Source organism: Falco cherrug, chromosome 3 (assembly GCF_023634085.1).
Source record: "Falco cherrug isolate bFalChe1 chromosome 3, bFalChe1.pri, whole genome shotgun sequence".
In the NCBI taxonomy this organism is placed as follows: Eukaryota; Metazoa; Chordata; class Aves; order Falconiformes; family Falconidae; genus Falco; species Falco cherrug.
Window position 1 is genome coordinate 59357866 of NC_073699.1, and position 19193 is coordinate 59377058.

A 19193-nucleotide genomic window follows, 5' to 3' on the forward strand; every position below is an offset into this window, starting at 1 on the left:
GCTAGATATTGCTGACAGCTTGAATTAATAATTTCTCTGGGCTTCTTTCTCTCTCCTAAGAAGCATGATGTCATGCTCCAGTAACAATAATAAGATTTTTCAGGAGAAAAAAATTAGATGTAAAATACAATGCCAGATGATGCCAATGCAACCATTGCTTTTCTGTATGAGAAACTGACAATGTCTCAAGCCCCAAGGAAGGTAACATCATGTAAGTGAGAAAAAGGATAGCGTTTTTTGAAACAGGAAGCCTGGACCAGGTGGATACACCTAATCCTGCACCCATGATTAATGTCACATGTTCAGAATTACTACATTGATGTTGTTTGATAACCACACTGTTTATTTTTGGAGATTAGTGATAGTAATTGGCAACATTTCCCAATTACACAGGTTCTGGCTTGGGATAAAAAGACTTTCTTCCTTATGATTCTGCATAGACATTGGCCAGAATGCCACACTAAAGGAGTCCCTGACTCCTCTCCATGCATGTCGGAGAGAAGACCGTCTGAAAACTGAGGAAGGCTTCCTCTTATCGTCATCATCATATGACATAGTTAGTTTTTTTCCAGTGGTGCAAAGGTGGTGCAAAGGACACGCGTATACCAAACTTTATGTGTTGAGAAGAAAACACAGATGGTTTGCGGGAAGTGCACATGGTTGCAGTGCAAATAGAAATAAACTCTTTAATGGAGTCATGCTAATTTTTCAGTGGGTGGTCTTTTTTTTGTCATTGTTTAGCACATGTATAAGGAATATGGTGGCAGTGGTCAATTCACTATATGATATTATGGACAACAGATGCAAGGCACTCAGCATTGCTCCACCTCGTTCTGCTGAACATGATCTCCTTGATAATTGTAGGGGTGGAAAGAAAGATAGATAGAGCCATCTCTTCTGTATTTTCCATTTATGAATGTGACAGAAACAATCTTGACATTGGGTAATAAGCAGTTTTTCTTGTGTTGGAGATTTGTCTGCTACTACAGCATAGGGCAAGTGTAGTATGACATTTCCCAGGATCTCATGTTTTCTAGCAGCATAATGGAAAAAAAAACCCAACATTTGAAAAGATTCCTCAGAAATCATGTTTTGCAAGCCATTTCTGTATTATTCCCTAGGATTTGGTTGCACAATTTGAGCTTTTGACAGAAAAAGGACTAGAAACGCTTACATTTGTATCTTCTAAAAAATATCATAAACTGGATTCCAACAGATTAATGCTCCTGACCCAGACTCTTCTGGTTGTAAAGGCACCTGCAGTGAAAGAGAGGAGCCAGATGTTTCTGTGACACCAGGCATATGGAAATTATGAGCTGATTCTACAATGCTGGAATCTGAGGACACTCAGCACCTTTTACAATTAGATCTTCAATGAGCAAAGTTTGCAGGAAAAGAAAGATCTGTCTCACTTTTGCAGCTTAACAGACTGCTCTGATCTGCAATATTGTACTTAAAATATTAAAAAATGTATCTGCAAAACAGATGGAGGAAATTGTTACCCTTCACTTGATGGAATTCCAACACTGCTGCTGTGGTCCCACGAATTCCCACATCTATTCAAGCTTTCTATCCAGTGCTTACTTCTATCTGTCATGTTCATTATTTTCCATTCACTAGTTTTGACAGCCTTTTGAAGGCAATAAAGGGATTCTGGATGCCATTAATTTGATGACCATCTCATATCCCTCTATATCTCCTGCCTGCAGGGGAACTGGAGGCCTATAACAACAAGAAAACGTGTTGTAAAGTAAGTATCAAAACCTGGCTACACTGGGGGATCAAACAGCATCAATAAAACAAGCCAGATATCACACCTTGTCCATCTAGTCTACACGCCCAAGTCATATGTGATGAAGGAATAAAGACAAAGCGTTTTGGAAAAACTCATGTTAAAAGCTCTATGCATATATTTCTCACCATCAACTATTCACACCAGGAAAGGTGTTACTGATTCTGTGTTTTGTTGAAATAAGTGCAGGACACATTTCTGTTTTATAAAACTATTCTGGACCTGCTTTGCTACTCAAAATCAGTTTCTTCCTTGTCTGTCTCCCTCTCCTTTTGTCACTTCTCACCTTTTTTTCTTAACCATCGAACTCTTTGCCTTTCAGTGAAAGGAGGTATGTTGAGCCTGGAAAAAAAAGTATAATATTAAGAGTGAAAACTGCTTTAACTCCTACTTGTTTACAGATACATGTTTTCTGCATTGGTGCATGTCACCTATAGGGTGGGCTATTATATATTTTATTAAATAAAATAACCCCACCCATATGCTTTCAGGCTCGGTACCCCTTCACCCTACAGCTATTATGCAACCATCCCACCCAAGCTCACAGGACATAAGACCAATCTTTATACTTGGCGTGAGTCTTCTCTACTAAGTCGTACATACTCTCCATAAGGAAGCTATATACAATGCTCAGCAAGCATTGACAGAAACAGAAAAAGGCTTTCAGGATTCCAGCATGGATTTGAAGTCCAGAAAGAGGAACGACTGGGAAGGTAAATCAGATTATGGGAGGGTGTTCTTGTTCATAATACCATGCATAATCTGTGGAAGTATGCAACAGCAGAACAGACGATGTGCCGCAGGCTGCGGAGTCTGTGTAGACAAGGAGTGCCTGTTCAAGCACTAGCCCCGCAAGTGGCTGATGTGAGCTTAAACACAACCACGCATTTATGTAAAATGACACTGTACACTTTTGGGCGAATGTGATGCATCTTTTTGGCTGTGGATCGAGTCCTAGAGGCAAATTTAGGAAGGGTGAATGTTGGTATTAGAAATCTTAACTAGTGACTTCTTGCCCTTATTTGTCTCCCTTTTTCTGAAAAAAGAATAAACATTTTGGTCCTAGCTGTGCATTAATATAACTTCTAACACGATCTAACTTCCCTATAGCAACATCCCAAAGAGGGAAAGAGGCGGCATAAAGCAATATGTATAAGGACAGAGCCAGCTCCCTTGGAAGTATGTAATAAGACAGTAACTGACTTCACCTAGATCAGAGCATGCAGCCTTGCAAACCATGTTATCAGCACTTCCAACACAGATGCAATACTTTCCCTCACCCCACCTCCATCTCTCTGATTACCTTCTTCCCTTGCTTCCCCCTTTTTTTTAAAGAGGCAAATGTTAAAATGTCACATAAGAATTCAGGGAACTGTGTGAGATAAGACGACTGTAAGGCTACAGCACCAGGCAACAGCTAATTCTGTCACTTGGGTGTAAAGTACCCTTCCTGCAAAATGGAAAGTGACAGACTTTCTCAGGACTTCCTGAGGGAGTCAGATTGGGGCTAGTAGTTCATGGACAGGTTGGGTTTTATTCATAGCTTGTATATTTTTGGTCTGCTAAGACCCTGGCTTTTTTTTGCCACAGATGTACATCATTTTACTTGACTGTTAGCAAAGTTCAGGAAAAGAGGGTTAAAAGAAATTGAAAGGAAGGAATTTTGGAACAGAAATAGCCCGCTTTGTTTAAACAAAGAGTCTGACAGCATTTATTTTGTTATACTATTACAATGTTCTGACTTCCATCTCAACCTTCCCAGAGGGATACAGATTTACATTTTACTTTAGCTAAAGACAGAATTAACTTGAAAAATCATTACAGCAAAAAGAATGGTTATCGAGCCACCATCGTCTTGACTGTGCAAAGACAAAAAATAGGTGTCTTTCTCAACAGAACAAGCAAGAGCTCTGTCACAGCAGAGGGATTTGTGATATCATTTATTGTTTGTTTTTTTTTTTTCTCTCCTCTGATAGCTTAGCTCAAATCCCTGATCAAAGCAACTAGGGATTGTTCTGCTCAGATGGCTTACTGCATTTTAAGTGGAATGCAATTTAGCGCTCTCCCATCTGACCAAAGCCAAATTCAGTAAGGGAAAACAATTTCCAAAGACTAACATATCCATTTCCCCCTTGAGAGACCAGACAAAGGTTGTGGCATTAGAACAGATTACCAGCATCTGCCTACAGTATGACTTTGATAAAAGGGAATATTAGACTGTGATGGCAGCCACTAGACTGTCCCTCTTTGCAAAATAACATTAGGTGGTTCCAGATCCCAGTTGCATTGTGCTTTGTTATGGATCACTGTAAGATGCAGTGCGCTAAGATTGGTGTAATAGCAAGAAATAAAAAGAGTAAATCACATCTTTGTGTATACTTCAGAGTTTCTGTGTTTTTTTTTTTTAATTTACAGATTTCTTTGCTGCCATATTTCCTTTGGGTTTATCTATGCCATTACTAAAGAAAAAAAGCAGTCTCTGTTTCCAAAAGTGGTTCATAATAAGTAGTTCATAATATACACACCCCATAGTCCACCATAGCTTCAAAGAGCCAATTACTGTTAGACTGTTGCATAAACACATATTTAGGAAGCATGAAAACATGTAATTATTTACTGGATCCAGTACCTAGTACATCATATCTGAGCTCTGAAATGGGAATTACTGATGTGATGAAATATAACGGCTCTAAACAAATTGCTGTAGTACAACAGGGGCCCTGCAGAGCTGTACTCGTTAAACCCACTTATTACAAATTCTTACTTAGTTTTTTGAAAATCCAAGATCACTCAATCACTTTAAAAAGCTCATCATCCCCAAAAACCTCATCATCTTCTCTGTAATTCTTGGAATATGCTATGGTTCCAGAAAGTTTTGTAATTATTATATCTGAAGACAACCAAAATATTCAGGCTTGTCTTAAAGGAGTGACATGGAACTTACTGCAGGTGAGTGGCAGCACATTGCTGGAGGCTGGACAGTAGCACACACTAAAAAGAAAAACCTGCATTATTTTTACACACTGGATGTATTAATTAAGCATAGACCCTTCAGGAAAGAGGCCTAAGTCTTGCTTCCCAGAAGAAAACTGTAGTTAAAAGCCACCACATTAGCCTATTTTAGGAAAATGGCAGGAATTATTACTGAAAATGTGATCACATTATATAAATTGGAGCATGTCTTCAGCTTACTGATTCAGCTTATTTATGTCACCACCATCATAAAAACAATGCATTGGAAATAAGCCAGAGCAAAGAAAAGATTTAAGTCTTTACTGTATTTCTCCATGAAGTGAAAATTGAATTATTTGCCCTTCATTTGCTACAGGCATCTCAGCTAGGGCACAATGTATCCCTAATGCTCAAAATTCTGCTGTTTTAGAGCAATGACCAGTCCCTGAGAACAACATTTTGGATTAAAGTTATACTGTCCTCCCACAATATGCAAGTAGAAATGAACCGTGTTTTTATTTTATATTCTGCTTCACATTCTACCCATTAGTTTGCAATTAGAAGCTGGCACTGCTATGGGAAACCTGCTTCTTTGTGATGTGATTCTAGGCCTACTTCAAAGAAGGTTGGTTCCTACTCCTGCCTGCAAGTCAGAAAACATTGTCCCCAAACATGCAGATGCACAAGGCTGCTGAGTCAGAGCTGCTGAAGTCATATCAGCCTTGCCCTGTACCGGAGCTAATTGTTAGGACAGCAGACCAGAACTAAACTGCTGCCTCTGCAAGAGGTAGACCTGTCAGCCAGCCTAGGATTGATGGCAAAGGGTGGATTTGCCTTGTGGCAATGGGCAGAAGAGATGGTTGATTAAGCCACCGCTTCTTGGATTGTGGCAAAATCACTGAAGTTTTATCTTTTGTTTATAGGCTTAGAAAGCAATTAATTCTCAGTTAATGAGACTTGAGGCGTGCAGTGCTCAGTCAACATAGCAACCTTCAAATTACTATTTTGCTTGTAGTATCCTCCTCCTGTACATTTTTTATGGTAAATCAAGTGGTATTTTGTCTCAGCTAGGTGCTGGACACTCAGGTGCTTTAATATGCTCAGACAGGTACGGCGGCAGGCTCCACCAGGGGTACCCTATACAGAGAAATTGCACACCAGCAGGAGCATGGTGCACAACCATGGGACCAAGGCTGTCTCACTGCATTGGTGCACCAGGAAGTCTCCATCTAACTGGGGCCCTGGACGCTCCTGCAACAATCTCCATGTAGTGGAGCATTTGATAACACACATGCCTAGTCTGAAGCAAAAGCATAGCTCAAATTCAAACACAATCTGCACTGCTTTAGGGAGAACTATAGATGTCTGACCACCTGAAATGATCATCATTTTAGCGTGCGCTGTATAATCAAAGGAAATGCATTAATGACAGAATGTATTTAGGCACATTCCATACAGACATATGCAAAGGGCTTCCACACAATTTTTCATCTCTGTAAAGAAATTAAGACTAACAAATAATGAAACTTTACATTTTATGTAACTAATCACTACATCCTCTTTATTTGTGCTGCCACTAGATGAGCAATCTACTTACAAGTTTTTTTCATAGGATGGTATAGATTCTTTTAAAGATCTCCTTCTTCTGAAAAATCATGGGGTTTCCTTTTTCATTTGAGACTGTCAAATCTACATGTCTGATGGCCATCCCTATTCGCAGCATCAGGAAAGGCCCGTAGGGTCCTGCAGAGCAGCACGCTGAGCAGCAGTCAGCAGTGTACCCTTGCACTGGGGGCTGCCGACTGCATGCCCAAAGCACAGCTGGAAGTTTGAGGGAAGTGTCATGCTGGTGAGACCGTATTTTGAGTCTGTGCCTAGTGTGGCACTCCCCAGCATGAGCGACACATGGACATTGATAGTAGGGTTGGAGTGTGATGTGCCCGATTTCAGCCTTGGAGATGCCCAAGTTATTTGGACAACTGGAAAAGTCAACCACACAACTGCCATCTGAACAAAACAGCGGAGCTGTCCTGTGTTTCTGGAAATGTTCACAAAGTAAGAACATATTCCTTCAAGACATTTTAAGATCAAAGTTCTGAATAATTACAATCTTTCTCATATTCTTACCTCATTAAGAGCTTTAGCCCAAATGTTTAGAAGCCTATCAAGCAAACGAAGAGTAAGAATAGTAAGCAAAGACTGAATACTGAAAGGTATTACAAGTCTTTCATTTCCTGCATTTGAAACATATTTATAACTGTGGACACCACTTTTAACTCCTCCAAGCTTTATGTTTTCAGTGGTGGAAAAAATAAACAGGCTATACACTACAAAACAAAGTCCTCTCACACTTTCTCTTTAGGAAGTTCTGAGCTTTTTTTGCTGTTTCATTATGCTCAGCAAGTTGCCTTGAGCTTTTCCTGAAATTGCAAGGACTGAACACTTTCCTGAGGAGCTGTGAGGGAAAGTGGACTTGTCATAAAGAAACCAAAATCACCAAGCTCCAGGCTGAATGCCCCAGGTTGTCTCTCTCCAGATTTGAGCAGTGTCTCAGATAGGAACAAACAGTTTAAATTCAATGTTCATAATCACACAGAGAAAAGAGGCAGAAGAAGGGAGGACGATGAAAAATCAATGTAATATGGTCCACTACCTGACATCAGTACAACTCTGAACCACCTGTAACTACCAAGTATTCTTAAAGTAGAGGCCTGTGCAATATTTATTCCAATAATCCCTGTTCTTCAGGCCACGAAGCTCCATGTGTCTTCAGGACATACAAACTTTACGTCTAAAAAGTAAAATGGAATTTATCAAACTTCTTTCACCTCCAGTTCTCGATTGGCATAAAACTACACCACATGTAAACTGACCTGCTGCAACCTGCCAAATGTTTGGGCAGCCTTTCCATGGCTCTTTCCCATGGCTCAGTCCCGCTCCTTCTCAGGCACTTATTATTAGAGCAATTTCCATAAGCGCCTTGCATCATGCTTAAAGTCAGTTAGAAGTGGTCCAGCGAGAGCTCAGTTCTGAGTTTCTCTCATTAAAAACTTCCACCGGCTTTAAATACATGGGGGTTTTTTTTGGTGTGATGTGGAGCTTAACATTTGTAAAGCTGACTTGTGGGATAGACAAGACAGAACTTGTTCTAGCTACAGTCAGATGCCTCTGAAATTGGAAACAGTGTTCTTCTCCAAGGTCAGCTCCTCATTAGTAAAGGAAAATATTTTTGAGTGCTGGTTTCAGCAATTTGATAGGAGATCCAAAGGCAGACTGCATTTCAGGATTACTCAAGGAAAGAGAGGAAATGAACCATGTAAATTCTTTGTCAAACATTTCTACACTCTTCAAATCTGTGTTAAGATTTAACATCTGCATGAAGGCCTTAACTTAGTTATATTTCTCAGACCTTCTGCGGAAATATCTTAATTTTGGTACAGATCCAGAAACCAGCCCTAGCTTCAACCAGAAATCAAATTTGAAATCCTAATTCCTTGTTTCTTTTTGGACAGAACGATCTCTGAAAGGACAGATCTGAGGAGTCCAAAAGAGCTTGGACACAGCTGGCATTCAGTCAGTTATAGCTTCCTTCTCCACAGGATTTTATTTTATTTTTGCATACTGCCTGGCACAAGTCTATTTTTAAAGTTGTTTGCGTTTTTCCTTTCTCTTTCTTTCTTTCCTTTTTAAAAAAAAAAAAAAAAAAAATTGGCTAGGCAGCCCTTTAGAGATTTTCAACAAAGTACCTGACCCCTCTTGATCAGATGTTCCAAGGAAAGGAAGGAAAACAGCTTGCTCAGCTGAAGCTCCATAATTAGCATATACTGTGATAACTCTCAGTCCTTCTTTAACCTGCCGGCTACACAGCACGATTTCCTTGGGATTTTTGTTTTTTCTGCTTTTAAGCAGAAGTGTAATATTACTGAGAATCACCAGATGGCATTGCTGCAGATAGCTTTGAAATTTCCGTTCACCTGACTACAGAGGACACATACAGAGAAAATACATATTGCAATCTAGTGTAGTTTTTCCTGATGTTACTGCTTCAGCTCTGCTACAGAGATGTCACTTTCAAATTAAACATGTCCAATCTCAGTTATATATTTGTACCTGCATGTGTTAATGCTTAAACCCTCACAATGTCATAAAGTTTGTTTGCAGCAAAGGAACAGCTGCACAAGCACGGTTTAGAAACACAGACAGAAGAAATATGAGAGAAAGGTGTTTTTTAGACTATTTTAAAATGTCATTGCTTCTTAATGACTGTATTTTTTAAGCTCACTGAAATGATTTACAGACTTTTAGAGTTGTTTAAAGGATGTCTATTTAGTGGCTGAATCTGCTGGCTGCAGAGTTTCAGCTACAATGGTTGCACCCGCAAATAACCTGGGATCAAATTATGTCATAACTCACAGGTCATTAAATTCCTCTGAAGACACCAAATGACACGGGAGGTAATTTTTAGTGCAGGCTATGGAGTATAACATATGCCAACACTTCAGAGCTGCTGTAGCTCTCAGCCTGCACAGCCCCTCTCCCAGGGATGGTCCCAGCCGGTGCAGGGTACAGCTGCCTCTGTGGGTATGACTAATGCCAAGCGAGCAAATACGAGAGTGAATGGACCTTTTCAACTACTCAGCTTTCAAGGCATGATGGAATTGTGACATGGCATTTATTTCTGTTACAGTGGTAACTTTGTATTTCCTCTTCTTAATTTCAAAACCAGGATAAAACATCATTTCGCGTACAAAATCACCTTATGAACAAAGTGCCCCCCTCCCAGATACATGCAGAAACTTCACTTTGGTGAGGTTAGGATGTCTTTCTGCACTCACAGTGTAACACTTCATCCTGTTGATGACAACCGGTTTGTGCCTACACCCCCATTTTTACACTCAGGCTCAGTTTCAGCCAGATGCACTCACCCCGTGACGTTGCTGCGATAGCACTAAGACCAGCACAGGCTGCAGAGGACACCAGCTGGGCAGTCACCCATAGCTGGGCTCTGTGCCACAGCCAGCAGATTAGGACTGGATTTATAGTTAGATTGAGCACATCCTCAGGAACTGAAAAGCTCTGCCAATAGACATGCATTCCTAATTTCAGAAATAAACCTCCAACACTATGTGGCAAAAGGAAATTAAAAACCTGAGGTTACAACCACTGTAGCATAGGCTAACAGGCAGAGGTAAGTGTGATTTTTGTCCATAGCGCTTGCTTAATATTTTTATCTAGATGTCCTGGAAAGCTGTGGGTCATTTCTCTGGAGGAATAATTTTGAAACCAGTGGACAGGCAGTTCTCTTGTCTTTTCCGTCATCATCAAGCTGGCATTTTCCTTGGCTTCCAGCAGTCAACGGAGTTCCCAGTATCAGTATACGATCAGATCACAGATTTTTGAATTAGTGAATGAAAAGCCAGGTCCCTGAAGGAATTGCTGATGTTGATGAAAGAAATTTTGTTTGGTTGAACAGACAGGTAGTTTTGGGGCAGGAGGACAGCCTTCTCATTTGGGGATGTTAAATCTGTAGTTTAGATCATAACTGCCCTTAGATTTCCCACAAAAGCATTTGAAACAGCACCTCAGTGGAGATAAGTCTGAGATACCATTCTCCTTTCTTCACATCTGCCTAGCTGTTGTGCTATTTCCCATTTTATTGAAGCAGATATTAATAGAAACCACCAATGATACCTTTCAGGTTTCTCTTCTGTGAACCAGCCACAGGCAACAGCAAGGTAGTCAATATAAATGCTTTTGAATGGAATTAATTCAGCTCGAATCCCCATTAAAAAGATAGTGGTATGTAAGTCAGATAGTAAAAGAGACAAGTTGTCTGAAATGCTACCAGTGCAAGGGATGGGCCCTTGGGAACCCACGAATTAAAAAATGAGAGAGATAGCTCATTAGAATTCCCACAGCAGAAAATAGATAGCTACAGCAGTCTTTAAATGCTTTTATGGATGTCTGAAAAGAGGGCTGCAAATCATTCCCCTCTCTGCAGTTTAAGGTGCCAACTACAGAAGCAGTAACCCAAGATAAACCCAGTGGTTTACACTTTTCAATAACATAGTTTTGTTCATATGATTTTTTAATAAAGTCAGCTACCCAGAGAAGAGCTTCTGTTTGTGGGTGTACTACAAAAAAGGAACATAAACAAGAGACAGTTTACAGTAACGATTTTCATCTTTTGGGTTTTACAGTGCTTTTGGCTGATACGTACAGCCAGCCTTCTCCATTTATACACCATCATCTCCAGACACAGGCACCATTTATCTGAGTGACAGAAACAACATCTTATATAATTTAAAAATGGTTATTCTCTTCTGTATTAATAATTACAGTTATTTTTATAAGGGAAAAGTGTTAGCAAAGCCATTCTCAAAGAACTGAAAACCCACTCTGGGATACCCAAATTGATCTAATAATGGTGAATGCACGCTGAAAGATCCCTGAAAACCCCCATCCTTCAACTTTTGCTTCAGAATACATTTGACACAAGCTAATACTGTACAGTGAAGTAACACACACCTTATGTAAATCCTGTCTTTGCAGTGTGGTGCAAACCCTGCATGCATGCAAGAACTACTTTTATAGCAGAAATGTTGTCACGTAAATACTATTTTTCAAGGATTAGTGACTTAGACAAGAACTGCTCTGCAGCATTTTTTAAAAATGCTTTGATGTTTGTGATGTACTGCCAGTGTATTTCCAACAGTATTTAAACTTGTTACTTTTAGAAAAATGAATTAAGCTCAACATTTTTGGTAAAAGGATTGAAAGTGTATTTTGATGACATAAACCAATTGACAAGCAGCTTTAAAAAAGACTTGAGTGAGAGATAAGGAACCTACAAGGTATAAACAACTGCACCTGTGTGAGGTAACACACAAAAAGGCAGAAGAGTACAGAAAACAGAAATTAAAGAACCAGGAAAAGAGGTAGTAGGCACAGTGAAATACTTATATTAGTCAATATTAGTCATGAATGTGAAGAGTAGATGTATAGTAAATTAAGCTTGTGTAAAGCAGTGGAATGAATGCAGAAAAAACAAACGAGACCCTTTCATCCTTCCACAGGGAAGAGCACACACATGTAATGGTTCCTGGCTCTTGCTTTTCTGAGTGAGAGATGGAGATTTGGATTTTTTTTCCTGACTTGCATTTTTTTACCCTTAAGCACTAATTTTAGTGACAGAATCTGGAATTCATCATGGTTATTTCCAGAAGAAAAGCAATCTCAAACATTCAAGGGAAGGTTTGCAAGTCTCACATTTAGACTAAAATCTCTTTCTCTTGCAAGATTTGAATAGTCTGAACTGCAGAAAGAACAACAGCAGGATGTGAACATGCATATTTTGACCTGCAGACCACTTATTTCCTTCTTCATTCCCACCTCTGAGATGGCCTAGAGAGCTGTAACAGTCTCTCTGAGCCATTAAACAACACATCTAATAACTTGTAACTTTTAGGAAAGGCAGAGACCATTTTTCATCTTTGTAGAAAAACTCAGCAGAGGGACCCTCCAGAGCAGAGCTGCTAACCCAGAGCCTCTTGTTCAGCCTTGCTAAATTGTGATTGCTCATTTGGGGAGGAGAGTGAAAGGAAGCATGACCTTGGACTTCTCTTCTATGTGCTTTTAACCCAGAATAAATTAGCTTGGATGTAGGAGACACCACAACTGCATCAGCCTTGATCTGTGCATAGTTTTAGGCTGATTAGTTTGTCCAGATCCCTGGACTCTCTTATGGCTTGGTGTCTGACAGAGAATTGCTCATCATTGCTCTGATGGAGTTGCACAGAAAGGTACCTTCCCTTTCCACAACCCCTCTGGGTTCCTCTTTTTGTTACTCACCAGTACTGCTCTGGATGGTCCTCACCGTGGTGGTTGTACGTGGGGGAGATGAGGACCGCAGCGATATGCACTCGTCGTCCTGGGAACAGCCCTTCTCAATGGCTCTGACATAGCTGTGGCTCCGCATGCGGAAGCAGCCCGGCATGGGCAGATCCAGCGCCTCCACGGCCTGAGACTCCAGTTCACTGAACACTGACTCGCAGACGGATTCGAACTGACCGTTCACTTCCATCTCACTCACCTGCAGACAAGGACGGGGCAGGGTCAGTATATCCCTACACCAGCCTACCTGGTACAAACACCGGCTACAGTAGCACGATGGCCAACATCTGTTAGACCAGCCTTTCACACGTGAAGAACAGGTGAATGGCACATAAACACAACCCATTTTACAAAGCAACAATTGTCAGGGGTAAAAAATCATGTACAGAAAGGGGAGAGAGAGGCGTTAGGCAGAGATTCAGCAGTTTAGGCTCCTGGTTCCTGCCAAGACCGGTGGGAAGCTGCAAGTGCTTATAGCAGCACCTGGCTGCTGTCCCCTTGGGCCCACAGCAGAGGTTGAACCTTTGGCCGTTATGACCAGTACACTGAAAAACAAAAATCACACTTTCCCTGCGGGGTGAGGTAAAAAACCAGAAAAGGTCAGCTTAATGCCAGTGTGCAATCAAGGCCACCCACATGCAACCACAGTGATAAACCTGAGGGACTGGGAAGCTCGAGGGTAGAAGTGGCACAAGCACTTCGGAGGGGGAGGCTGGTAAGGGAACCAGCTTTGTAGCAGGGGAAAAGTGTTTGTATAACTACACCTCTGGCTGAGACGGAGATGCAAGGGAATCCTTAGACCCTTTGTGGAGCAGTCACTAGGTGGTGACAGAGACTTGCACTCATGCAGGTTAAAGAACAACGAAAAGCATGTGGCCATGCTGCAGGTCTTACAAACTCGGAAACCATCTACCTCGTCTTAATTAGTAACGGATGCTCATCTTTCTAAACTGAGAATCAAGCCCTGAGCTTGGCATTAAAGCACAATAATTATCACTACGGAAAACATGCACATGGAAACCATCTCTTGAAGACTCTGTTAGTTTTCAGGTATGCAAAAGGCCAAGGCAGCAGGAGAAGGTAAGACTGTTAGGGTGGTAGAAAAAAACATTAGTAATCTTTTTCCAGGATTACTTTTACCAAGAAAAATGTTATGCTGAGTATTTGTACATATAACTGAAAAGAGAAACCTCAAAGTTAAGAACGTATTTTTTCAAAGGGAAACTAAAAGAGCATGTAAGAGTAGTAGATAATACATCATAAAGAACAATCTTACTATGGTGGTGAATAGCCATATCCCCAAATAAACATCTCTGAATCTATGCTTTTTTTTTTTTAAAAAAAGCCCATAAATTCTTCACAGTGGCAAAAGATGCTTACTCTGTGGCAGACAGCTTTGCGTAAGTGTTAGGTGTCCAGCTAAATAAGTTAACTAATGTTCGTATAATTGCCTCTGAGACCCGAATTTCAGTGCTGTTTCCTCCTAGATACATACTGACCCTCTTTCTAGGGCATCAGCCCATACTCTGTGCAAAGTGCCTCACTATAAAATGCACAGGTGAATACTCTGAAGCTCCAGTGCCCAGATACAGAACACTGCAGAGATTCAAACTACAGCGCTGTTCTGAATGGCACGTATGTTATGGCCATTGCTGAAGCCCTGTCATCAATGATGTCATGTGCATTTTTCTGACATTGCAATGACTTGACATGCCAATAATAAGGGGCTAGTATACGGCGCCATGAATCCTGCTGCTGTACTTCTGGACTAGTGCAAGAAAGTTCTTTTATCCAAGTGATTTATCCAAATGATCCACTTAAGCAAGCAAGCCAAAAATCATACCAAGGAGCTATAGGATTTAGCAGATGAGCTACTGGCCCACTGCCCTGTGGAGTGCAGGCACTTTTGCATTTCTTTCAGATCTGTTCCTGACAAATTCAACTGTACAAGCATGTTGTATGCAAGAACAGGCTATTTTATGACGCTAAAAGTCATAAACTGAATGTGTCATGGTGGCCTTCACCTTTCTTTGAGTTTAGAATAAGCATGAAGGGGTCTTACAGGATTTCAGGGCAACAATATAGACAGACCTTTGCACCATATATATATATATACTGCAACATTTGTACTATACAGATAAAAAGTTCAGAGGCGCACAGGGTTAAGAATGCATACAATAAGCATAAAGAAAGCTCTAAAATTTCTAATAAAATACAAATAAAATTGTGAAATACAAAATACTATGGACGTAATTTTCCTTCAGCATCTCACTCAGCATGTGAACTTTTTCTTTGGAGTCACTCTGAAAAAAATTGATTTGAGATACTAAGCACAAAGATGCTTAAGAGAACCCTGTTTAAAGACATTGTTGATGAGCACCTGCTTTCAGAAAAGAAAAATAAAAAATGAGACTGCTCCTTCAAAGAAATTGCATGTTGTGCCACTCATCCATTTGCAAAGGGGAGGTTATGGCATTATGAAGTGTTACACTCTCACAAACAAGACTGTGTGTGAACGCCCTTGCTTTATTAAGAATGTTATAAAAATCTGTGGTGTGATCTAATTTCACTTGAAGCAAAATCCAGTTTCTCCTATAGCAAGGGTTTGGTGTCCAGTACGGCGGCTGCTCTCCAGGCTGCTGCAGGTACGTGTCACCCACCTGACTGATGGTGCTCATGGCTCTCATGTAGCTCTCATTGCGGGAGCGGAACTTGGGGGACGTCAGCAGCCCTGCGGGGTCCAGGCTGTCCAGGCTCCTGTTGATGGACACTTCGCTCACCGCCCTCAGGTAACTGTGGCTCCGGATCTGAAGCTTTGGGGAGTGTTCACTGGATATCCTGGGAGGTTTGAGGAGGGGAAAGAAAAAGAAATAAAAAAGATATTTCATCAGGTCCAAATGGCCTTACCAGGAGTGAGAATAACCAGGTGTTTTTCACTGGAACAGGAAGACTTGAACAAGTCATTATATACTCCTTGTATAGTTATAAAATAAGAATAATGCAAGTGCTTTTATTCAGATTACCCCATCCTTTTATTTGGTGGGTGGAAGAAAGAAGGAAAGAAAGGATTTTTTTTTTTTTTGGTGGGGGGTGTTTGTAAACTGTGCCTAAGCAGAACGGCAGAATAACTCCAATTTTATTTCTTGACAGCAGCATGGAAAAATTTTAGACTACTGACAGTGGCAGCAACCAGCTCCAGCAACCCCCCCCACTATGTGAGACTTTTGAAGTGACAACATTGAAATGACTTCACATGTTGGTTTTAAAAAAGCAAGTGGAGCCACTGTGGTGAGTACAAGGAAGAAAGCCTTGTGTCCTTACAGAGCTGAATGCAGGAACCACCACAGCCAGCTGGGAAGGGGGGTAAAGGAAGGAGAGGCTCAATAGTAAGGTTCGATGAATGACCCTAAACACATTAGCATCTTGAAATGCAGCTGGTAGGAATGGTAGGGTCTCTGTTCCCCTAGAGGGTTGTTTCCCTGAGGAAACCTGGTGTTGAACAGACCTGCTGATGCTGTGACTCTTGACACTCATGTATGTACCTGTATAACAGGGCTGCTTCTCCAGGAGCTTTCAAGGGTGTCTGGGCTGATAGAATCGGCAGATCATACACAACATGCACAATAAACTCGTAGTGTGTCTTAACCTAGGAAATCATTCCAAGAATTTGGGGCACCTGCTAAGGTTTGATGTGCTTTAAATTTTATTTTATTCCTGGCATAAGTTGCAAGTTGAGAAAGTGTAAGCTAGAGAAGTAGCTTTACATGACTTGATGTCAAACTCCAGGTTTAGAATCCACAGTTGTGTTTCTGAATTGATAACTTTCCCCATCTTTCCAACATGAGTGACAGACAAACAAACAATGAACTGCCCCCAGGTAATGTGCACAAATTGTATTACTCCTGCTCTATGTGCTTAAGAGTCAGATAGCAAAGGTTACAACATGTAGAAACAATCCTTCACCTACAAGATGTTTTATCCTCTGAAAATGCAGGCTAGGTGCTGTCTTCTCACATCCTTTAAAGATGTGACTCACAAGAAGTGATCCATGTCGTGCCTCTTATGCAATTATTTTGGGGACATTTCCTGTGGAACAATTAATCAGTGGATAAAGTACTGAAAGGGTGGTTCTTCAATATGTTTATTGAAATATCTTTAATATTCTCCAAGTATTAAAAAGCAATCAAATTAAAATATTAACTAAATTTTCCATTTAAAAATGTAAATCTCACATGGATGTTTGCAGTTATATGAAAGAATAATCTGTAACCTAATTACAGGCTTAATCTTGGTCCCCCAGTCTTTAGAAAGACATACACAGCTGACCTGAAAGAAGAGAATCCATTTTATGTCTAATTCCTCAAGCGTTTGCAGATATTTTGTATTCAAGTAGCTAATGATGGTAATTAGTATGAGCAATTTCCCAGTGGCATGCACAATTCTGGTAACTGTCAATGTATTTTAGGAGGACAATTCCATTGTGTAATTGCACACCTAAGTAGTTCAGAAACTGGGTCTGTTTCTGAACGGTACAATACCGTAATAAAATCTAGGCCATCTCTACAATACTGTATTCTCTGGCTGCTAATTACCTGCCTAATAAAAATACATAAACTTATGTTAATTATTCAATATTCCTGTCACAAGATCAAGATAAAGCCTTTGCTTGCCATTTTCACTACGCATATGGTGCAATACTCACAGCAGCCATATTCATATGCTTTGACTCCTTACGCCATTAATTCCACATGACAAAAGAAGGGTTTTAGACATCATAATTAGCTGTGTTCCAAACAACTCAAAAAAAGGAAGAGAAAGTAATGAGAAAATGACTGTTACTAATGGTTAGCTACAACATTTTGGTAACTAACACTAACCGTGGAACTCTTGGAAAAAAACCTTTTTGTCTATTATTGGATAAAACCCCAAAGAAATAAAAAAAAGATAAAACAGAATGAATAATTCAACAGACATAATTTTTCAAATGCATGAAAGCTACTTCACCATGCTGCAGGTCTGTAAACGGATCAGCATTGCCTGAAAAGTATTTCTTAAATTAATTCAAAATGTATTTTATGAATGTTGTGAACAGTTTGCTGCCAATATGTGACATGCAAAATTCAAATATGCTTGATTAGCTGCCAGTTAGTCAAATACGTCACCTGGGGCTTGTCGCTGTTCACTGATTAGCTGAGCTCACAAGAAGACTGCAGCACATCACAAAATTCATCACACAGGTACTGCCAGACAGAAATTTGCAAGTGCTGAGGCAGGTGCCCTTTAAAGACTGGAACCAGTATAACAAGATGCAGGTACCCATAGCAGTACGATTCTGCTGTGACAGCCAGAGTACAGACCAGGTCAGATGCTCCAAGTGTCGTGGAAAGCCACCACAAAAGGTATAGAAATTAATTTTCTGTATGCATTAGTGTCGCATAATGTTTTCCCAACTCTGCTTGAAACAAGGGCATCCATCCATGAGAGTAAATGTTTCCCTGTCGTTTCAGATGTGGGTGGTCAGCACAGCTGCTTCCTTTTTCTTTTTGTTCCTGACTATACAACTGGCCAGTCTGGCACATATATAGAACCACATTTTACAGGTGGCCACTTATCTTAGCCTGTGCATACCTCCCATCTGTCGTATAAACCAGGCTAGGATACTGGCAGCTGTTGGAGGAGGTGGTTCCTTGCTCACTGATTGTTACAATCACTGTTTCACTAGATGTAGTGATGGGGGGGGGGATGGGGGGAAAGAAAAAGGATTTAAAGCATAATCAAAGAAACATCTGAAGGTTTGCATTTGTAATGATTATCACTGCTTTTGTAGCTGTGTAATAAATTGTCACTATGTTCTGCAGTACACTTTAATGAACAGCTGAAATGCCACTGGAAATTCCATTTAGGAATAAATCTGACTATGTATGGCAGGGAAGATCTCAATGTCTAATTTATTTTCTCAAAGTTGCTGTTACCGGCAACCTGTAAATGAAGATGGTATTTTCCTCCTTACAGCTTCAACTCCATCTTCTATTTATCCTGTATTACCTAAACTTCTGTTTGCGCCATCATAATTTCCACAATTAAGTATGACAGACATGGGACTGAGACTTCGGGACAGCTCTTTGCCCCATAGAAAATGGGCTGTTAGCTGCAGTCACTGCATTGGATATACTAATTGGCAGGAGGAGGATGTGAATTATTAAAGGTCTTGAACAAGATCCTCAAGCATGCCACATCATTTCTGTGCTGCAGTGCCTGCTGCTGTGACATGGGACAAGGGCTGAAGGGCAGTTCTGAACTCAGTGCCAGAGCCCTTTCAGAGAGGCTTTTACACAGCTCGTCCTTACTGCTGTGGTAGAAGAGACATTTTGCCTGGCAGGCTTCTAGCCCCTTGTGGATACACGATGTGATGAGGTTGGCTGAAGCAGCGTCCGTGGAGCTTGCAGCATGCATGGGGAACCAGGCGTGCTTTGAGGCTGGGCTGTCCCCAAAGGCAGCATGCTGCACTTGCAAGCGGCAAGTCCCCAAACTGGCTGCACTGTCCTTTTCCCCCATA

General features: G+C 40.7%; 1 protein-coding gene across 2 annotated transcripts in view; it reads right to left on the reverse strand.

Moving 5' to 3' along the window:
* Positions 1 to 19193, reverse strand: part of DLGAP1 (DLG associated protein 1) — a 429900-nt gene that overhangs the window by 83849 nt on the left and 326858 nt on the right. For both annotated transcript variants that reach the window (XM_055705957.1, XM_027804193.2), the window contains 2 exons: positions 15298 to 15475; positions 12596 to 12836 (listed from right to left, as the gene is read on the reverse strand). In XM_055705957.1, coding sequence (XP_055561932.1) covers positions 12596 to 12836; positions 15298 to 15475 — 419 coding nt within the window. The remainder of the gene's footprint in view (positions 1 to 12595; positions 12837 to 15297; positions 15476 to 19193) is intronic.